A 23,115-nucleotide genomic window follows, 5' to 3' on the forward strand; every position below is an offset into this window, starting at 1 on the left:
GAATGGCTCGGGAAGCGGAATAGATTACCCCCCTGCGGAAGCTTCCGTACGCTGTCATTGAGTCGGTGACCACGGTGTGCACGCATGGCTGTGCGAGTGCCAGGGCCACGGCCACTTCCTCGGCAACTGCGGGGTCTGTTGTCTTCAGGGACGCGCTGACGATCAGCCGGTCTCTGGACGTAACTACCGCCGCTGCACGATCGCTGTGTTTTCGGAGCGAGGCGTCCGCTCCGACGAAGTCAGACTGAAGACGGACGGGCTGTCCTGCGCAAGGTGGAATGGAGCATCGAACCGCAACCAGACACCGAGACATTACCTCCCGAGTGGAGGGACGTCGTAAAGATGAAGCTCCTTCCCAGGAACATGCAGCCCGGGAAAAACGAAGGGAGGCGGTCCGCAAGGGCCAGGGCGCTGGCCTGCCAGCTCGAAGAGGACCCCGACGTCCTCTACGCGGACGCGGCGCTTCCCAAGAAGGGAACCAAGGCTACGGCAGCAGTCACCACCGTAGACACCCTGGTGACTTGCGCATCGGTCCTCACGACCCAATCGATCGAAGCAGAGGAAGTCGCCGAGACCCTCGCGATAACACATCCGAGGGCCGGCACTATAGTCACGGACTCTAAGAAGGCGAAAAGGGAAGGTGTCCGAAAAGGGAGCGTGTCCTCCGCGGCACATTCGATATTGTCCAAGCGAAGGCCCCCGAGGCAAGCCTTAGAGCTTGTGTGGGTGCCGGCTCACTCGAGGATGGAAGGAAACGAACTCGCCTACCACCACACCCGAGAGTTATCCGTCCGGGCCGAGGACGAGCCGCCACAGCTGCGCCCCGTCACGAGCTGTAGAGAAATTACTGAAATGTACAGAGAGCGCAGATGCAGATTTCCAAGGCCCCACCCGCAATTGAGCCGAAAACATCAGACCGTAATACGAAGAATACATACGGGTACGCTAGCGCATCTAACACAAGATGTACCCGGACAGGTACGAGAGTACTTGCCCGTTCTGCAAGGACAAACAAGGCACTCTGGCACACGTCCTGGCCGAGTGCGAGTCTCTTGAGATCCGCCCGCCCCCCACCCCTATTCCCACACCCGACCCCCCGGAGAGCAATGGGAGACCGTGTTGTCTAGCCCCGACCTGACGATCCAGCTCGCGCTGGCAGCCAGGGGCCAGGAGCTGCTAGACGTATATGGGACCCGAGAAGAGGGTTCCACCCCATCCGGTGCCTGCGTGCACTAGCCATTACCTTATTTTGCTCAATAAAAGTTCATTCTCTCGCGCAGATTTGTCGTGTCGGTCAAAATGCTCGAAGGCAAAAACTCCGCTATAGAACATGAAGAAAAAGCGCCAAACTTTCCAGAGATCAAGACGTTCGTGAGTGCGCGTTTTTTAGTTTTTTTTGCTTTTTGTCGGTCTCTCAGTCTGTCTGTTGGTCTCTCTGTCTGTCTGCCTGTCTGTTTATTATTTCTTAGCTAGTTTGTTTGTTTGGGTGATTGATTGATTGATTGATTGATTGATTGATTGATTGATTGATTGATTGATTGATTGATTGATTGATTGATTGATTGATTGATTGATTGATTGATTGATTGATTGATTGATTGATTGATTGATTGATTGCGGGCTTGCTTGCTTCCCTGCTTGCTTCCTTGCTTGCTTGCTTTTATTTGGCTCCGCCCTTGCTCTTACACGACAGGTTGCCGTTCTCATTTTGAATTTCACTTTTACTGCGTCGTCGTAGCGGAAAGGATATGCTAACCTTGTACTCAACATTCTGTTTATTATAAAATCATAGACTTGGCTTGACTTGGCTTGGCTTAACGTGATATGACCTGACGCATATAGTCCAGACTCCCGGATGCCATCCACATCAAATATTTCAAAGTGAGCGGGTGCGCAAAGGCTACCTAAAGGTGCCGTGACCCAATTCGCCACCACAAGCGGGTACCTCCACGTCCCCGATTCCATAAAATCTGCCGACACTGAGTAATGCCAAGGAGCATCTAATCGTGGCATGATTTCCAATAAAGGTTTGTACCTGTGCTCAAAATTCTGTCACCTCAGCATTATTGCTTCTCCATTTTTACAGACTGAAATGGGTCGTGATTTTTTTTTAAGAATAACACTTTCCTATACTTTCTTAGTGGCAGAATTGATAAAAACGGCAAAACGAATCGCACGATTCAGCCCAAATCAACGGCTGTGGTTCCCCTGTGGTACAATAACAGCTAAACTAAATATTTGCCTCCCACCCAGTGAATCGAACAGAACAAGAATTCCATGTATCGGCGACGCTATGCGAGAAATGACTATGATTCCGCGAGAGACATGGGCTGTCTGAAAACTACAGGGACCATCATAAACACAGACATTCAGAGACACCTAGCATGGCTTTTCTTCCAGACGTACGGAATACTGGCGCACTACGAGCTAATTCGTCTGCGGTACGGAGAATCACGTCTAATCCACGCGTACCTTCCAATCATCTGCGGCAGGTGCCTCGAAGGAACCTACAAGCCCCTTCTTATACCCCTGCATTACGTGGCGCGGATTCCGGAGGTCGGACGTGACCGGGTCAACACAGTCTTGGAAAGCCTCAAGCATGCGTTCTCTGGCAAGATAAACGCTGCCAGGTGGATTGATATTGAGAGCAATTACCGGTTTCATAGAAAACTGTCCGACTTGAAACCCGTCTTTGGCCTCATCACTCCTTTCTTAGAAATAATGTGCTCGAGGCAACGTACGCCAATTTTACAGACAACGAAACATCCTTTGCAAGCTACTGGTTTAAGTCCCACTATTGGCTACGTTTCATGAAGACTCCCGAGTAGGAATACATGGCGTCGCTGACTCCCTGGCAGTAACTTCCCGACGTATCTACGCTACGACTGCCTAGACAACAGCATGAAAATCGCAATCGGTGCCGTAGCGAGACCTTTTTTCTACACAAATGGCAGCGAGGCGATGCTGTGCGAGCCATTCGGCTATTCGTTAGAGCTGCAGTTGGTGAAGTTAATGGACAGCGAAGGGATAAAGTGGCATCTTGACACTGACAATACCGATTCTTTCTTCTCGCCAATGTCAGCGGAAGCCTTTAAAGCGAAGGATGCCTGCCTGAAAAAGCACAATATCTCAAGTGTGTTTTCAGAAGTACCGGCTCTCGAGATTGCTCACAACGCATTTATTCTTTCGGATCCACGCCGAGCCAAGAAAGTCACAGCCATATCTAAAAACTTCCCGGAGTCCAAAGTATTCTTCCTGACACTGTCTTACATGGCATGTGCTTTGCCCGGCATCAAACATCCGTCCATGGCCGATTGCAACAAAGCCTTGCGTGGCTTCCACCCCATTGCCGAATCTTTTGCGTGTGCAAAAGGTTCTAATACGAACCCGCACAACACTTGTGAAATATTTTCATAAGGCGTACAAGTTTAACCTGCTATCTGCCTTGGCATTGTTGCAATACGAGATGCGAAGGCAACGTCGAGGATTATGTAGGTTGTGTACTTTATTATATGTTCTGTTAAACACGGCACTGTCGTTGTCTTGTGTAGCCATTTTCTATTGGAGTTTGTCTAAGCGTAAATCTAGGCGCACAGCTTGCTCTTAGATGTTTGAAACTTCGAATCTACTGGGGAAAAAACATGTGAGTATCGTCTCCCAAAAGGCATTTACGGGTAACTAGTTTCCGTCTGGTTTGGGTAATTGTAACGGGGGCACAAGGGGTGCTGCTGGGAATCTGGATATGATATATGATGTGATATTTCAGCTGGATGTGATATTTGCACTCACCATAGTTCGGGTAAGTGGTGGACCATGGTTGCAATACGGTTTCTCGTTCTTTTTCGGTGGTGCCGCGGTCGGTCGTTGATATTCTCTCTTTGCTAGTCCCGGAGATGCTGAAACCGCGTGCGAGATCGCAACATCTTAAAGGGACACTGAAGTTATTTGTAAACATTGCGGGATTACTAGCGCAAGTTGTACTCCGGAGTCCATAGGTTATGTTCAGACTACTCGGGGTCCGTTTTACGCTAATTTATTTATAGAAATTTCAATTCGAAAATACTGTCTTCCTCTCTGCATCCTCGCCCATTTTCTGGGCCGGTTTCGTCTGACGTCACGAAAAAAATGTCTTGGGTTGACTGCGCTACTGCAGGGCTTGCCGACCTTGCGACAGAGTCACACGGCCCAGCGTTTAGTCCGGCAGCTGCCGACGGGTCGTCGCAATTGGTTCGCTCTGTTGAAATTACGCCACGACACGTTTGTGAATTGAAGAATGTGCCTTTCTTTAGTTTCCTAGTTTCTACACTATATCAAGCTCCAAGTTCAGATCGTTCCACACCAGCGCTGCACAAGCGCACATGTGACCCCCTAGAAGGAAAATCCACGGAAATTTAAGGGGGGAGAAGAGTCAGCGAAGTTATATAGTTACTAAGGAAAAAAATTGACTCAGGCTTTTATTGGACAGCGGAAAACTACGGTGCAGGAAGCACTTTTTCGCGTTGGGTGTACAAGCAGAGCGGTCAGCAGCACGACCACACACCCGCGAACGCTTTTCCGTCAAAGAAATACAATTCCTATACGTGATATATTGTGGAAATTTGGGGGACGCTTATGTACGAGCGTAATGCAATAGTCATCTAAGCTGCTTGAAATGCTGAAACTAAAGTGTGCCGTGGTTGTACATATATACCTTGTATTTCCATCCCGGGATCCCGGGGTTGTGGCCGAGTGGTCGGGAGCGTCCGGTATTTTATTTTTCGAGTCACAAGTTCGAGCCCCCGAGGGTACATTCTTTTTTTTCGTAAGTTTTCTTTATTTTCTGTCGATGTTATATATACTGAATTCATCATGTTTGGGCCGTAACGTGCATTGCTCCACGACCGAGTAAGGAGGCGGTCTCTTAGCCTTCAACCCAGCGTCCGGGCTAATTGTGATTCTTGCGCCATTATCTCCCCTAGTGCGCCTGGAGAAACATTACTGCGTTGTTGTTGCTCTAGCAACGCCACCGCTTTGTTGGCCTTGAAGGCGTTATAATTGTCATGGCAACAATGCGAGGGCGCGCAGCTTGCCTGGGGGAGAGGTAATGCTCTGACCTCTCATGCCAGTTGGATTCCTTCCCCCCTTCCCGTCCCTACCCCTACCGTTGTCAGATGGTGGAGGGATTGGCACCAAAGTGCCGCACCCCGGAGCAGCAAAACTCAGCCAAGTATCACCCCATTCCCACCCGCCAACCGCCGCCGCCGCCGCCCCCCCGCTGCCTCCACCGGGCAAGCCCCGCTCCGACGGCGCGAAGCCACGCCGATTGAGCAATAACGACGCCAGCTCGAATATCACTTGAACACTTTATTCGCGTTACGTGCGCGAACCCGACGTGCGGCGAGAAACGCCGATGACCAATACAACACCGACAAAGTTGTCTCTCATCAAGCACAGCACATGCACGACACAAGTCCTATCCTTCAGCTCAGCTTCACGGCATACGAACGAGGTTCTCACCTTTCGCTAACAGCACTTAAAATACTTCGCGTTACGATTTATCCTGGTGTTCTTGGAGTCCCTTTATCAGCACCGTAATGCCCGAGGGAGCACACACGAGAAAACGCCCACTACATTAGACGCGCGTCGGCCTTCCTGCCTCGCATGGCCTCGCCGTGCGGAAGCAGCAACTGCGGTTACCGTTTTTGCGCATGCGCGCCCCAGTCGCGCCGGAGAGAACCGGAAAGAAACAAAAATGAGAGGAGGAGTGTTTTCCAGCGCCACTGCCTCAAGGCGCGAATATAAGAACCGAAACTAGAAAAAGTAGCATTGGCCTGACCGAGTTTGAAGGACGCGCGCAGGCAGACACTGACGCTCCAGCAAGTTCTCTTTGACATGATGTTGCCATAAGCACCAACTGTTTGCAGGCAGTGGGCACAGGCCAGAATCAGCTGACCATTGGCCTGGTGTGAACACTCTTTTTACTATACAGGCACGAGTGAAGCAAGCTCCAAACATGGGGAAAAATCGCATGGCATTTGAGCATCTTCGGTGACGCGGAAAACGTTCATCCACTTCGTAGGCCTCGGATAGTGATTGCTACGATTCCAAGACGTCCTGGTAGGCTTATCTGGGGCATTTTAAAGCTGAAAACATGACAGAAGCACCGTATGGCGATTATTCAGTCATCTAGAATACCTATTCAATGATAACGTCGGATTTCAAACATGTTCTTTCACAGAACCGAATCTTTGAGAACTAATCTTGGACATCGTCTAATATCGTAGAACCTTTACCTGACGTCACTGCGGTTAATTGGTGCAGCCGCCTCCAACCGCTCATACTAGTTTTTCTTCTTTCAGGTTTTATACAAAAAATACCGCCTTATCGCCCGTATAAACGATGGACAGTGTGTTCATTTGAGACAGCCTACGCAGTGCAAGGAAAAACGGGAGCTTCACAAATTCACTTCAGTGTCCCTTAAGCGCAAACTACCAGTAGTATTCCTAATGGGAGTGTGAAAGGGGAAGCAAAGCATAAAGGTGTGGAGGGGGAAGTTAGTTTGTAGGGCGGCAGGAACTATCGTCTTCCGACGTAATCGGCAGCGAAACTACTAGATTATTCCTGGGAGAAACCTAGAAAGCAGCCCATATTTTCGATGTCTCTTGCAAGCTCAACCAAATTCTTGCACCTCGTGCGGTTGCACAGTGAAAGAGTTTGATCACTTCTTAATTGTTTGATTGTAAGGTTTAACGCGCCGACACAACGCAAGCGATGAGGCGCGCCGTAGTGGAGGGCTGGGAATTATATTTTGACCACGTGGGTATCTGTTACGTGAGCCGAAATCTCGTGCACACGGGCGTTTTTGCTTTTAGCCTCGATCGGAAAAGCGGCCGCTGCGACCGGGAATCCATGCCGCGCCCTCGTGCTCAGCAGCGCAACGCCTTGGCCACTAAGCTACCGCGGTCTAATCTCTGCTAGGTTCCGAGGTCAGGATCTCCAAAAGAGGGATGAAGGGGAAAGCCTAAAAGCAGCTACCATCAGACCATAAAACAAGAGGCTCTGGCTGCATCAAGGTTCGCTGCACGTTGCGTCTAGACCGGAGGTGGAGCTGAACTTCCCCGACGGCTTCGCGTCCTGGAGTTCCCGGTGAGGGTAGCGTAGCGTTCGGGTCTTTTGGTGCCGCTGCCTTGACTGACAGGAGTGGTTGATCCACCATGAACTGTGGTGGCCTGATGACTTGGCGCAAGTCGAGGCTTTCCGGCGCCAGGCACGGGTGCCTCGATTTGTGGGAAGAGCAAGTAGTCTCCCCGACAACATGGCGCCCCCACTCCGAAGGGAACGATGGCGAGGTTACCCGGCGCAAAGCTCGGGTGCCTGGAGTTAACCGAGCGTCTGGCCCTACAGCGCGGGCCTGGCTGTGCCGGCATAGCTGGCGACATCCAAGCGCTGCTGCAGGGTCGTCGCCGGCGGGTGAATGTCAGGTTTCTTGGCACACGTCAACTCCAGCCTGTGTTGCTTTCCCTGTTGTTGTCGTTGCGCCTTTAGGTAGGACACATACACAATCAGGGGTAAGAAAATCAACAAAAGACAGTGAGAATAAATAGAATTCTTATTTAATTACGGTTCCGACGTCTTCCTCTTCCACGCACTTCTCTTTTTTCCCTGGCGCGTACCCCCACAGGGGTGATTGGCCAAGTTTTCCTCGAGTGTTCTCCTTCATCTTCATCTTTATTACGACATACTGGTACCCAGCATCGCACTACAGTAACACATACCTGGAACGTATACAGACGGAATGTACTACACTAAGATGACGTCGAAAACGTTTACATTCTCGTTACTACACCACATTTGCAAATAAAGTGGCTGCTCAACATATGTATGTATTTTTAACGCATACAAATGTTTAATCTCCGTCGAGAGTATGCCGCCAAAGCAGCGGTGACGGTGTGGAGCGGGCTGGAGCCTCCCGCGGCAGCTTTCGAAATTGGCCGCTAGGGGTATTTCACGGCACCCGGACAGCCAGCGCTCGAGACAGAGAGAGAGAGAGAGTAAACTTTATATTGAAAAAAAGGGAGCACGGGATTGGATTCATCATTCCAGCGCGGTGGCCACCGGCCAAAGGCTGGTGGCGAGTGCTGTGGCAACTGCTGTGACAAGCAGAGCTACCCAACACCTCCCTCCATTGCTCGGTGCTATTGATTAGGCGGAATAGATCCCTTGCCCCAGAATAAATTAATCAAGAAGTCCAAGCCCAGGCCGTCCAGAAGATCTCGGCGGCCCTCGAAAGGCAACGACCGAGCGAAACCAGAGGGCGGCTGCCACCCCAAAACAGGGGCTGGCGCAGTCGACCAAAGGGAGTAGTGAGGCCGCGGCCGCAGTAGAGGCGCCAACAGCCGGGAAGACGTCATCGCCGCGTCGCGGTGACGCCTTCCTTACGTGCGACGGCTAATCGTTCTGCAGGAATGTTAATAAAGTTGCTTCGCTCGTTCGCCCCTCCTCCTAATAGGGCCTTACCGCATAGGGAACCTCTCATAAACAAGCACGCTACGCGCGCGATCCGCACACCTGGGCACCTCCGGAGCGGACGGCAACCGAATGGCATACACCGCTTCCCGGGAGTGCCTAGTAAATCCTCCCATGGTTGTCGACACTGCTTCAGGGCAATATGACCCACCGAGCACATCTGAACTACTTTGGCAAGAACCGTCAATCTAGAGTCCTCAGCCGGCACAGACTGGCCGACGTTCCACTACCTTGTTTCCTTGCCTCACTAAGGACATTTCCTAGAACAAAGGACGTCTTTGCACGCAAAAATGTACACCCACTACGCCTCTAACGCCGACCTAATATCTAAGTGGCCGAGCCCAAGGTGCTCCTCCCAACTCATCTGCGCCCACTGTGGCGGAAACGAGACACCCAACTAGCTCCACCTTATTTGGTCATGCGCAACCGTCTAAGACGGCCGTGCGCAGTTACTCGCAAGCGCCACGGTTCCAGCGCCGGCGTTAGAAAAAAAAATTGTCTCTATAAAATGGTTTAGTCGCTGACCGACAGCCTCACAAATTAACCCCGGCGATCTTCAATTTTGGCACACCATGCACAATGTGCCTCCAAGAACTATGCCGGGCACACACTGACCTCATGGGAAGGCCAAAGGGTGCAGAAGCGCCAACTACAGGGGGGCAGTGGGGCTCGTGCCCCCCCCCCCCCCCCCGGATGGCTTTACAGGGGGGCAGAGCCCCCTCCGGCCCCGGCTGAGGATTTTTTTAAGGGCTTGGCTCGGCTCCGCGTCCGTCGACATCGGACTGTTGGCCGTCCTGTCTGCCAACTATTGTTTACAATAGGGGTTGGGATGGTTAGGATCTTGAAAGACAGTTCCGTCCTCCCGATGGGCAGGGGGAAACGCAGAGCCGCGTCGCTTTTCTTCACGGTGAGTTAAACGTGCTCAGTGTGCGGATTGTTGACAATGTAGCGCTGCGCTTGGCTATGGTGGCTAGAAGGGTGGCCCTTCTAGCCACCATAGCTTGGCTTTAGCAGCACGCCAGCAAAGCGACATTTTGTCGGGAGCATAGGTCGGCGCACTCACTCGTGAGTACACTCATTTATACTCATTTGTACTCAAACTCACGAGTGAGTACGATGATGAGTGAGTACACACCCAGATTAAAAAATTGAGTATGATGACGATTGAGTACAGGGGTAGTAAGTCCACTCCTCGTGAGTACAGAACTCATGAGTACAATACTCATGACTAGTGTATTTTCGAGTGCTTGCACTCGTGAGTACATGCACTCGTGAGTACAGCAGTGTAAACAAGTTCTATCACAAACTCAAGTCTGGACGCACGTGTACGAGTTTCAGACATTTAGCGGTGGCGATGTGCTGCTTAACTCTCAAGGATGGTAAAATCAGGCAACGAAAACTGCACCTCCCTCCTTTGCCTGTCCTTGTTTGGCGCTGTTAGCGTTTTTCGGCGGTCGCTCGCTAAGGGGTCGCGGTGAAAAGGGAAAAACGAGGGGGTTAGGTCCCGGTGGGAATCGCGGCCACAGTTGCTCTGTTTCTACTGCACCTGTTGATTAGAGCAGTTATTTTTGTTTACAAATGCGCGGCCTGGGAACGCGTAGCTGCTTGGTTCCGCTAACAGTCGCAGTTAGTTTACGTCATTCGCGTCAAATTGACTGCATGGTTTGTGTCAACCACATGGTTTTATTAGGCTCCCGTTTTGAAACTTTTTGCTCAGGTTTGGTAGGACTATGTCCTCGCGCTGTCCATTTACAAGGGAGCATATAGCCCCACCGTGCAGGTTGTGGGTTGTTAATCGGACATCATAATGCCCAGTCGAACGCGTGTGACGCCTTGTTTCGCCTCGCATATTTTGTCGAACAGCGCAGGCATCTTGCTGTTGGAGGAGCGTTTTGCTTTGGAATGGCAACCCGATGCGCTGCTTCTCGTTTATGCCACCATGTAATGATGAAGCTGACGACGACGGTGAATTTCGGTGGTTGTTCTTCCCCTACCTTCATCTGCTGTTTACTGGCGTGGCGACCACTCCTCGCTAGCAACTTGTGCCGAGTTTAAGCTCGCACTGTGGAAGGCCTCGTGAAAGGGCCGTTTTATATGATAAACGCCAACGCTAGGCGTTGGGTTTTTACCTTTAGCTCGCGTCTTGGAACGTCTGATAAAACATGTTGCTTGCCCATAACGACGCCACCGCACTTTTTTATCGATAGCTCTCAGCTTCATCAGCGCTTCTCGAACCAAGAGCTGCAGATTTTCACTGTGCAACCAACGCACCAACACGGGAATACAGTGACGTCAGTGCAAGCTATCACGCCTCCGAAAAGCCTGTCTGCAAACTTTGTTTTCTAGGTCACAAAGCACGCCAGAGCAGTTGGACAGTGCTGTAACGGCTGCCAAGCACCGGCAGCAACTGTGTGCACTGCAGCCGTCGACTGCGAGCGATACCCGCTCCAAGCCTCCAAAACACATACACATACACTGTTGGGACCGGGCCATCCCAGCTCAGTCACTACTCTTGCGACGTTGCCCTGCCCAGTCCGCTATCGACGCGGCGCAGAACATAGCGACGAAGTAGCCGAGCTGACGGTTATTTGAAGCAGCATTTATATACAATATATACAAAGGTCGCAAGAGCGTTACATGGCTAAGACAAGCGGGATAGCACTTGTCAACTCAGGGCCTTCGATGAGATGCCGCCGCACCACCGCTGCTTCCGGGCTGGTTTTATACCCCTAGGGTTCCGTTGCAGCCGCGTGCAGTTCCAATGCCTCCAGTCGGAGCTATCACTGGCCGCATTATGAATCTGGCGAATGAAGGCGAAGCGATTGCGTCAGCCGAGCCTCCACGACCGGGAAAGGGAAGGCGACTCTGCGGCGGCGTCTCTAGGCGCTACTTGCTGCGTGTCTGCGGGGATAAGTCCGTCCCAGGCATGATTTGGTCCAGCCGTCGCAATGGGAAAGGGAGAGCAGACTCGGCGGCGCCTTTCCCGCCAAGTCGCGGCACGTCTGACGCGGGCGGTTTGACCTAGGCGCGAATCAACCCCGCCATCGGCACGTCGCCAGGTGCAGCGAATTTGTGTCGGGCTTTCTGGCACAACACACACACGGATACTAAAATGAGTAGTCAAAGTCAGAGCCGTTTCGGGGGCTCTTAACGGAAATGAACATAGCAGCGCGTAGCGCCCCTGTCGTGTCCCTTTCTCGTGTCCCTTTCTTTTTACCCCCGAACTGCCCATTAAAAGAAAAACAAACCGACTCGTTTTTTTGTGCTGATGGTTCAGTCATGCAATATTTTTGAATAAATGTGACCAGTAAAACGCGTATTCAAAGAAATTTCTACTGGATGCGTCAAACCGCTGAAGTTCACGGTTCATAGATTTGCGGGACGTCTTATTTGGGACACCTCGTAGTTAGCCGACACAATGTAAAAGGCCCTCACTGCTGCAGGTGCCCCTTATGATGATGATGATGATGATGATGATGATGATGATGATGATGATTAGTGGTAGCCTCTACATAGCGGGGTGACGACATGTCATCTCATAGGGACCCCCTCACCGCTTCCTCCCCCCCTCCTTTCGCCGCTTCGAGGCGCACTGCAGGTTCCCCCCCCCGGAAAAATAAGAAGTCTACGCCACTGAAAGTGTGTGTTTCTCCAATGGGGGCTCGAAAACCAACTACTTGAACATTACATAGTTACATGTACTACAACTGATTTCTGCCGTCTTTCCCAACCCCCTTTGCCATCCCCTACCTACCGGGCTGTTTAGCATCGTCTCTTCTCTGCATCACAGTCATTCATTATTGCAAAATTTGGTTTCAACCGAATTATAAGGAGCGCTTTTCTTAGCTACGGTGCTTTGGTATGTTTTACGTCGCCTTAGCTTCAGCTTGCCGCCTATGACCACGTTTAAATGACGTTCTGCATCGCGATAAGAGACATATGACGTGGGGCACTGAAGAGTTTGGAAATACGCATCCCGGATACGCTCCATCATCTCCCCCTCCCAACCCTGCCGCTCTGCCACCCCTATCACTGCCCCAAGATGAATGCAATAGAGGTGTTTTGTTAAGCTGTGGACCTTCAGCTTGTGGCGTCAGCGTCTCCGCGACCAGGGATGACAGAGAACATAACGAGCAACCTTACCCCCGGCGACAAAAAACGAATGACTGCGTTGCAACCATCGTTCGTAGTGAGCAGAAATATCACATCCGTAGATAAAAAGTATTCTAGCACAATCTCTTGTGCTTCTTTGCCGTTACAGAAACCAAGAGGAACACAGTTACCCGCAAATGCCTTGTGACAACGAAACAATCACAGGTGTTTTTGCAAAAGCTTCCAGATTTCTAATATTTCAGAACAACCCCTGTGTGTGCAAATGCGTATATACAAATATAAAAACATTACAGGACACAAGAAAGCAGGCGCAACTTAATTAATAACACATATTAATAGCCAAAAGTCCCTTAAGCAGAAAACCTAGGTCGAGGTTGCCTTAAGATCCCCTAACGCAACACTACCAAGAAAGATAGCAAATTCACGATACCGAATTACGAAAACAATTCACACGTATTGCGGGGGTTCATTTTAGAACCCTTTTCACACGCGAAAGCTTCGGCAAAGGGCCGGAACCCACGTAAGGCTTTGTTGCAATCGGCCACGGAAGGATGTATGATGCCGGGCAAAGCACATGTCATGTAACACAGTGTGAGGAAGAATACTTTGGACTCCGGGAAGTCTTTCGATATGGCTGTGGCTTTCTGGGCTCGGCGTTGATCCGAAAGAATATAAGCGTTGTAAGTAATCTCGAGAGCCGGTACTTCTGGGAACACGCTTGACATATTATCCTTCTTCAGGCAGGCATCCTTCACTTTAAGGGCTTCCGCTGACATTGGCGAGAAGAAAGAATCGCTATTGCCAGTGTCTGGATGCCACTTTATCCCTTCGCTGTCCATTAACTTCACCAACTGCAGCGCCAAAGAAAAGCCGAATCCCCCGTACAGCATCGCCTCGGTGCCGTTTGCATAGAACAAAGGTCTCGCTACTGCACCTATTGCAATGTGAAGGCTGTTGTCCAGGTAGTCGTAGCGTAGATACGCCGGAGAGCTATTGTCAGGCAGCAACGCCATGTATTCATACTCGGGAGTCCTCTTCATGTAACGTAGCCAGTAGTGGGACTTAAACCAGTAGCTTGCAAAAGACGTTTCGTTGTCTGGAAAATTGGCGTACGTTGCCTCGAGCACGTCATTTCTAAGAAAGGAGGAATGAGGCCAAAGACGGGTTTCAAGTCGCGACAGTTTTCTGTGAAACTGGTGATTGCTCTCAATATCAATCCAGCTGGAAGCGTTGATCTTGCCAGAGAACGCATGCTTGAGGCTCTCCAAGACTCTGCTGACCTGGTCACGTTCGAACTCCGGAATCCGCGCCACGTAATGCAGGGGTATAAGAAGCGGCTTGTAGGTTCCTTCGAGGTACCTGCCGCAGATGATTGGAAGGTACGCGTGGAGTAGACGTGATTCTCCGTACCGCAGACGAAATAGGTCGTAGTGCGCGAGTATTCCGTACGTCTGGACGAAAAGCCATGCCACGTGTCTCTGAATGTCTGTGTCATTGTACGTGGCGAAGATGGTCCCCACGGCTTTGAGAAAGCCGACATCGCCAGCGAAAACATAGTCATTGCTGCCAAAGCGTCGCCCATACTGGGGGTTTTTGCTGAGCTGTTCGATCCACTGGGTCGAAGACAAGGGATTAGTATAATTCTCAATGTCCCCTAGGGAAAACACAGCTGGTGATTTTGGCTCCAGTGTGAGCGCTTTGTGTAGCCGGGTGAGAATGTCGCCCTCTATTGAAGCCACATCCTCGATCTCAGCGGTACTCGTAGCCGCCGCGGTGTTGCCGAATAGGATTTTTTGAAACGCCCGCCAATAGCGCTCGTAGGCGTACCCTTGCCTTACGGTGAGGTGATGGTGATATAGCGCACCGATATGAGGACCAGCGGTTATCCGCAAAATTCCCCTTTCCGAATACGGAAATGTTGTGACTCTTGCAGTGAACCAAAGGGGCGCCATCCAGTTGATGTCCATAGAGATGAGCAAGCCAAGAGCAGTACCTCCGGGCAGAGGTTCACCCGGCCAGCGCAGTCCGATCTTAGGAAGCATCTCGAGAAATTCAGACACGTTGGAACCGTACCGCGAGCCACTACTGTCCATGCAACGGTCGTACATAGCGCGCGCCTTTCGCCCTGCCGGAAGAATTTTTGTTCCTTCGTACAGGCTGATGTTAATTGCTCGGTACCAGCCAAACCGCAGCTGGTCCATCAACGACTTCATCTGGTCCTTGTACACGTTGGGTGGTAGCCAGCGGGAACAGACGTACGCGTGGAAGTCTTCGCAAGGGTCGACATTCGTACTGATGACTTGCCGCAGGAGGTGGTCATGGAGCTGGCACTCCTCCGTGTGGCACAGCACTTCACTGTGTGGCAGCCGTCGAAGAGGATGCAGGGCAAGCAGGGTGGCTAGCAGGAGGATTGCCACCACGCCGGCGCAAAGCGCCGCTATTTGCCCTCTTGGGCTAGTGGCAGTGCCCGTGACCTGGAAAATACAGCAGCCATGAGTTTCCACATTCCCGCTTTATCCCCGTTTTTCTCGGTATCAAACCGTTGAAGGCAGTGGAAACAACAAATGTTTTCATGGTAAACGCAGCCACTCAACAACTTGTATCTGATCTGCGTGGTTAATTGCAATTCCCTACAACCTCCACTTGTGAGGGTTTTTCTTTCGCGCATTCATTAAGTGCGTAATTTATCCCGAATAGTTTGGGGAACATGTACAAGAAATGGCCCTTGTGAGTCGCAAACCATGAAGACGTAGCAACACGGGACAACAAACTGTTAGTCCACTCTAAATTGTCATCAGATAGCCAGCGATGCAAATAAAAGGGGACATCATGTCATGGCATTGCGACACCTCTAAAGCAGATGAAGCGCACTGAAATGCTGACGCGAATCCAGGCGTCTGAATCACTAACAAACAGTGAAAACGAAACGCCAAGGAGTCCCATTTGCGAAGCGCCGCGACTAGCACGAGAAAAAAACAAACGGTGCCAGGCTGGACTTCATAACATTTAATGGACATGAATGTCGGCGAGACAAAATGACCCTTCAGCAGTGCTCATAAACAGAAGTACCAATTTTCAGGGAAAAGTACATCAAAGGGCTTGGGGTGCCCTCAAAGTGGTGTAACCTTGGAGGAAAAACAAGTGCTTTTGAAAACTCATACTGCTCCGCATGACAAAATCGTTAGGAATCAAATGCGCCGGCCAAAACGTCACCTGGCAGAGACAAGGTATTTCCTGGATCATGGCATGCGCATTCAGGTGTTGGAAAAAGTGCAATCCACGACGATAGACCAGTAACACCCAAAGCAATCGCTTCTGGAGTCTTCGTGATTGTGGATATCGTAAATCCCACGTGAAGCAAGGATGAGTTGTGGTATCAGCCATAACAACCAGTTTTCATTAAATTAATGTAAATACAGGGGTTCTATCATGCCGACGCGATGTTTCCATCGAGAATGTACATACTGACAGGTGCTTCTTGTATACACTGTACGTGAATCCTGAAATAGTATTTGCCTCGGAACCGAATGCTTCTTACCCCCTGCAGGAACGTTCACTCATCACTGCCCTTCACCTTACAATGCAGTACTTTTTATGCAGCACCAACGCGAACTCGCACTACGCATGGCTTTGAACAATAAAACGTGAAGCAGAATTAGGCCATGTTGTGCAGATCAGGTAAATCCTCCTTCGCAAGCATTGTTTTTGAAAGTGATTGCAACTATAAGCTTGAAGTCGTTTTTTACAATTCGCGTTTTTTGAGCAATTATTGAGACATCTGTGAAAACTTTACAAGTCGAAAGAAGAATTTTGTCCCAGTAAAGCCCAAATTGGCAACTTGATGTCCCCACTCGCTAAAGACGGCAACCAATAAAGCAGTGCCCTAATAGGTCGTAAACAGATTCTTACGAAGAGTGCAGGCCCTCTGCGCCAACGACTCACTTTTTTGCACCCGTATTGTGCATTTATATTCCTTTTCTTGTATTGAAGCGATAAATGTCGTGTACAGATGCTTGTGCATGCGTGTTCTTTTAAAATATACTATACTCGGGTACAAGGTGAGAACCACAATGGAAGTCGCCTCAGCGCCTCATCTCCATAGCCGGCTGTTCCTCCGCGCGGAGGAAAGAGTGCGTTACCGTGAATGTTTTTATCGTGACACAAGTTGTTTCCGTGATTTCTTTGACTTACTCTGCTTATAAAGTACTGCAGTGACGACAAACAAACAACGTGAGCAAAACTAGACGTCACGAATAAAGCGCGGTCTCAGTTTAAAAAGCACGCGCGCTACGGCATCTGGGTCCGTCGCTTCGGCAGCGTGATACACTACGTGAGCTACTGCCGTTCTTAACTTTTAACTTGTACGCAAGTATATCGCAGCTTCGTAAATGTGTTTTTAGGTTCATTAAATGAGAGAGAGCATTTAGAAATTCAGTGTCAGCCGCACTGTAACACGATGGCAGCATCCTTTGCATTTCGACATGTCGAATAGAGAAAGCAAACTGCTTACTAAATCTTTCGCAGAGTTTCCTTCCGAAGTTCGGGCGCGGCTTCTCTGTGTGCCTCCCCTGCTGACACCGGCCGTGGGCTCGTACTGGCTCTCCGATTCTGGGTAGCGCGCCGCGGATGGTTTTCCCATGCAGGTCTGTGCCAACAGCTCGTACAGGGCCGCCGTGTCCTTAACTAGGCTGGGCTGGGCTCTTTTTGGCGCGTCGCTTGCTTTTAAACGGGCTGCGGTACTGGTCGCTTGGTGTGATGGAACTGTCTCAGCAGACGCTGGACAGGCGTTTTTCTCTTTCCTGTGAGGGTGGAAGAGGAAATGGGAAATGCAGGGAATACAGTCAACACGCTTAATTTTTGTTACATCAGGAGCAGAACAACTCGGTGGAATTATGACGATTGACCACGTGAAACTCGAAGTCACGTGCTTGTGCAACACAGAGTGCGAATCTGAAGACAGAAGCTAGCAAAGAACGACACAGGGTTCAATTAGCCTGAAAACGTGTAAGTATAATTTGTTCAAGTTTCGGTATTTGTATCATGGAATACACGCCTTGTAATTAGAGTATATTTCGCTCTCCATGCCTCTGCAGCAGTCCTTATGCTCAGAAGTACAGGTTTACAGGAGCATCCATCGCCTGGTTGGGCCAGGCGAGACAGTAGGTGGGAAGAGGTGACGCGCACTAAGATGTCAACATGTAGTGCAACCAGCATGTTTCTAAATCCCTACAAAGCACCTTTGAATGACATACTCGGACCGTGATTAGAACTTGCCGCGCGAATGCTCATGTAATCCTGATTTCGCTTCACAAAAAAAGAAAAACATTTTCGTATCGTGCTTCTTTTTCACATGTCCAGAAGCATTGCTTATGGGGCTCTAGTCGGTTTCTGCTGTGTCCTCAAAGCATTTTTATTTATTGCCACCATTACCACTACTTGCGATCATCGGGTGTTGCGGACGCATAACCAAGAGTGTTATGCATCGTTCGGGAAAGCTACATAGTTTAGAAAGGAAACCTGTATTGTTCTGGAAACCTACATGGGGCAGTCAAAAGCGGCTGTCTGTCAATGTCACTTAAAACCTTACCCGCACTCAGCTTCGGATGGTACAGGGACACTGTCGACCGCCGCAGTGGAACTTGTTGGCTTGGCTGCAGATCCGCCTAGGGTCGTTGGGGAGGGAAGCGGTTCACTGCTCTTTAGGGGGGACAGCGACGTGGGCGGTATTCTCTGCAAGAGGAGAAAGAAAGCATAATAATATTTGTCATCATCATCACTATCATTAACCAATTGATCACTACTGCAGAACAATGAATACAAACCAGTCCTATACATCGTCGCCCGAATCCATTCTTCGGATCCGAACTGATTTCCTCATTCTGCTGTCGTCTGTTCAGTGTTTGACGAAGGCATCTACCAAAGATTTCCAGCAACGCCTATCGGGTGCTAGCACCGCAGTTGATTCCTCCAATAAATGTAGTTTCCAGGGGCGGCCTTCCCGGATCACATCACCGGGAAATAAATGCGTCCCTTTCTTATTGGAACCGGGCAGCTGGCTGGGTGGCGTGACTACTCGGCGCCCGCCTCGTTATTGGAATGAGCCGGTGCATTGGACGACTCCACCTCCCGTTTTTCTTTTGCGTGTTTGATTCCGTGCTTTGAATGTTTTGGTGGTGTTGTGAGCGGATATGTGCGGTGAAACGAAGTCTAGAAAGATGTGTTGGGTTCTTAGATGCAATAACGGCTACGTAAACATGCCGGGCTACGTAAAGTTGGCTGTGGGCTACAGACATGAGGGCTTTTTGCCGCGATCTACGCTTGGCTCCACCCGTTGTGAGTACAAATAAAACTACTATTATTAGCACTCATTTCTTCTCTATGGCTGCTACGAAAACCTATTTGAAGCTTCTAAGTTGGGGAATGGGCTACATTAACATGGCCGCTTGTCACTCTTGTCACCGTCCTGTCTCTCGTCCTTCAGCCACGCAATAATTGGTTCTTTAAAAACCATTAATCAACTATCCAACAACCATTGCAATTCCTGTAAAGTAATGCTTGTCCACGACAAGCAATAACGTTCTACTATCATCCGGTATTTATTCCGCGAACGATTCCTGCTGACTGTGGTTAGCGCATTTCTGTTGAATTAGATACATTTATACCGTAGTTAATGAAGTTACGAAATTGTGGTCCATCACAATCTTAGAAATCTTAGAAGCCACACCCCAACTTTGTCTTTCGCTTGTGCCAGACGCCGTTCCGTCATCAACTGCCAAAGGTCAGCGTCACAGTATGCCTGGATCGGCTGCACACACCGGCTTTATAGGAGCATTTAGCTCCATTATATTCCTCGATGCTGCATGCAGGCATGAAAAAATTGCACAGAGGAATGGACTTTTACTTCCATCTTGACTTCCAGCTGGGCGCATTGAGCGTCATCTGCTATTTGTAGTTACTGAGTATAGGCGTAAATTCACACACATGGCATGCCTCGTAAAGGTCACCTCCACTCTCAAGATTTAACGATCTGAAAAATTCCGTGTGTTCATGTACGCTTTGCAAGCCGCATCGCAGCAGAACTACAGAAAGCCATGCCCAACAACGCTGCGCTGACCGCCACAGCCATTCCACTGACGAGCGGTTTGTCACGGGCGGCGCTGTTCGGTGAAGTGATGGTGGCACCATACAACGGCCACCCGGTCCTTATACAGATGTGACCGTATGATCCCTAGAAATATTTTTTTACCGTTTGGCTCCGCCTTTAGTGCCATTTCAGGCTTCTCCGCTGTTCAGTCTAGATCAAGACCAGAGGCTCACAACGACTTCAGAATTGCAAAGGCGTCGCGCTGCTGTACAAAAGTCTTATCGCAGCTATGGCGACAGCATAATTTATGCTAGAGAGAAGCACAAAGAAATAACTGTGTCCAGAAAACTTTTACGCACGTCACTCAACCTCAAAGTCAGTGTATTTGTCTGCAGCCCTGCCATTTAGGCTAAATATTGCTTTGGAAAAAGCCAACTTGATTTTTTCCGATTCCTGGCAATCACAGTCTTGTGTTCGTTTACACTTAGTGCAGCTATTTCCGCAAATGAATTGCGCCAAACTTTGCACGTCTACGATTTCTCGGTGTCTCTATTTGTGCTTGCTGAATCGCTCTAAGCAGTTCACGTTCAGCCCAGGACTTCTTTATGAACGTAAAATTTACGGGACGAAAATAGAGAGTTGCTCTGGAGCAGTTATGAACAGTGCAGGTTGAGAAATTGAAGAAATCTTTATCTTTAGTTGATGGTGCATTGTACTTCGTGAGAGAGAGAGTTTGTATCGTCTCAAGGTACACTGAAGCGCGCCCAGCAGAGCTGAAAGAGCTGTGCTTCCAGCTTTTTTTCAATTGGGAAGCTTATGTTGGGATGCGCAGTTGCTATGCTTAACCTCTCCGCCGGAAAAATCACTGCCGCAAAGCGCTCTTGGGCGCAAAAAATGTCATTTAATGCCTCCAATGGAAACCGGACTTCTTTCAGCACTACCCACACGTTCGGAGTAAAGATGCGTCGCTCAGGAGCGATCCGGATCTTTTTTGAGCTGCTCTTTTTCAAGAGCGGGTGAGCCGCCACTCACTAATTGTGAGGGACGGTTCTTTCTAAGAGAGGGGGCCCTTCTCGCCCGCTCGGTGATGCGTGTCGAACGGGGAGAGAAACAGCACAGCTATGGTGGCAACCATGGAGGAAGAAAGCCAACTGCTCCAAGAGCCGAAGAGTCGGGTCAGACGAGCCGGTTCTTTATTGCGAATAAAGATGTTTTCTCTCTTTCTCTCAATTACAGCGCGAGAAAGCAACTGCGCTTCCGGGCCAGGCGGGGCAATTTTTCCATCGCCTCCTGTCGTGGGAGCAGACAGTCCGAGTCAGGAGAGCCGGATCTTTTGAGCCGTTCTTCGGCTCTTCTGCTCAGTTCCTGAGCCGAAGTGCCGAAGACCCGGATTTTCTAAGCCGCTCTTTGAGAACGACGGTTGAGAGACCGCAGCGGCGGTGGTGAATGATAGATCGGGAGGCCGCAGTGGCAACGGTGAACGAACTGCTTTTGCCTTTTGAAAATAAGAAAATGAACTCCTGTGATTAACCACAGTTACATTTGTGCAGCGAGCCAGATCTTCTGAGCCGCTCAATTCAGCAGCGGTACTCTGCTTCCGGCTCACGGCGGTTATTTGGCAAAGCGGCTCCCCCAAACAACGGCCGCTCAACGGCTACTCCCGTGATCAGAAAACCGTGCTGAACAAGGTGGATCTATGGTGTCAGCACGTTCCGGTAGAGTTAGTAGAGGCGTAGCGGCGGTCGCAGCCGGGTTTTGCCTGCAACTTTGGCATCATCTATTATCAGTTGCAAAACACGGAGCCGTCTTACTTGGAATAAACTGAGCAAGGTGTTGTTCATAAACCGCAATTTACATTTTATGTATTCAAATTAGATTCTTATATCGTGCTTCAGAGAATTATTTTTTTCTGGCGTCACAACTCACTAGCAGAAAGCGTGTTTGTGAGCTAATAAAATTCACAAAACATTTACATTTCTTTCTTTATATATCATTCGAGCGAGATCTTCAGATACCCCAGACACATAAAAACCTTTGTAATGATGTTGAAGCCAATTCTTTTCTCTACAAATACACCGGATATTGTAACAAAAGAAAGGTTCCCATAACAAGGAAAAGATCCCGCCGCTGAATTAAGCAATAGTTTAGATTATGCTTAGCACAGGTCAATGAACCGCTCAGCCATTAAAATAAACCGGTTCACTGAAAATTCTGAGATGCTCACTGAAGTGAGCCGTTTTGCCCACCTCTAACCTGGCGCAAAGAAAAATCCGACTGCAGCCAACAAGTTCTGCACGCAGAAAGATTCTCACCTTCCCCGATTGATGACGCCGCCGGTTACTGGTCCGCGTGCGGGGCTCCTGTTGCCCGGTCGTATGTTCCGCCGTGTCCACCGTCGATGACGCCGCAGCCGAGCTCCTTGTGTCAGGACCCGCCTTGAGGCGGCGCCGAACCCGGCTGCTGCTGCGGTGACGGGCGGTGGGCACCGATGGGTCCTCTTTTGGCAGGTCGGGGTGGGCAGAGGCCACGTCGAGGCTCGATTGTGCGGCAGGTGACGCCTGGGCAGCTTCACCGGGCACCCGAATGGAAAGCCGCCTGCCGCTTGACTGCCGTCTGCCCTTGGGCGTCGTAGGGTGTTCCTCGCTCTCCCGTGGCATCGTGGACGAAGGCAGCAGAAACAGGAGAGAACTGGTACCCCTCAACACCGGCTGTAGGCGCAGTGCGGAGTGACAGCTTCGGCGTCCGTGTCCGCTGCTGGTTGGAGATTACGCTACGCAGGGGGCTAAAGGCCCGTGGTGTGTCGCGGTAGAGCAAAGCAAACTGGGCCGCCGATGCTAGAAGGCCAAGTCGGTAAAAACAGAGGCGGAAGGCACCCCTCGGTTGAAGCAAGCTGAACGAGAGAGAGACGCTTCTTCTTCCGCTTCTTCTCTTTCTTCACGAGCTGCCTCGTGCCTGGCACGCCCTTGTTCGTTTTGATGCGTGCCATGTTCTGCTAGAAGCTGTAGGGGTATTGGCCACGAAAAGTTGCTTGGAAGATCTGCCATGTTCTTGTACTAACCTCTCCTCCCGTTTTAAACATGAATGCGTTGACTGTCATGTTTTGACAACTCGAGCACTGATGAGTGCCGCCTGAAGATTGATGACAAGATGGAAAATAAATACTTCCTTTATCCTTTCTTTTATGATCTGTCACGCAGTACCACCCAGAGCGAGCTTGTTGTGTTGGTAGTCATCCTGCGCTTCAATGATAGTGGCTGAACGATGACAATGGGGATGGATCCCGCTTCTAGCATTTCCCATACCTTTTACAGGGACGGTACTGAGGAGCATAGGCGGCCCTTATATGTCTCTCTCCGCTTTCGTTTATTTGTCTCTTGGCGGGAATTACTTGGACCCGCATATTTCTTGCTACA

The 23,115-nt window shown here is 50.1% G+C and overlaps 2 protein-coding genes across 2 annotated transcripts in view; both read right to left on the minus strand.

Annotated features, from left to right (window-relative positions):
- Nucleotides 1-23,115, minus strand: part of LOC144169174 (uncharacterized) — a 70,376-nt gene that overhangs the window by 13,553 nt on the left and 33,708 nt on the right. The gene's annotated exons all lie outside the window — the stretch shown is intronic.
- Nucleotides 18,202-22,419, minus strand: LOC144170923 (uncharacterized). The gene is made up of 2 exons (XM_077700923.1): nucleotides 22,015-22,419; nucleotides 18,202-18,348 (listed from the first exon to the last, which is right to left on the minus strand). Exons 1-2 carry the CDS (start codon nucleotides 22,357-22,359, stop codon nucleotides 18,202-18,204), a joined length of 492 nt encoding a protein of 163 aa, XP_077557049.1. The 5' UTR covers nucleotides 22,360-22,419.

Source organism: Haemaphysalis longicornis, unplaced genomic scaffold, assembly GCF_048455015.1.
Source record: "Haemaphysalis longicornis isolate Haplotype H1 unplaced genomic scaffold, Haemaphysalis longicornis Haplotype H1 scaffold_2, whole genome shotgun sequence".
NCBI classification, from domain to species: Eukaryota; Metazoa; Arthropoda; class Arachnida; order Ixodida; family Ixodidae; genus Haemaphysalis; species Haemaphysalis longicornis.

Bases quoted from the DNA above. Each gene is read 5' to 3' on its own strand.
- LOC144170923 (XM_077700923.1), bottom strand. From the start codon at position 22,359: ATGCCACGGGAGAGCGAGGAACACCCTACGACGCCCAAGGGCAGACGG. The intron at 18,349-22,014 runs GTGAGAATCTTT...CTCCTCTTGCAG, and splicing joins GGCGTCATCAATCGGGGAAG to AGAATACCGCCCACGTCGCT.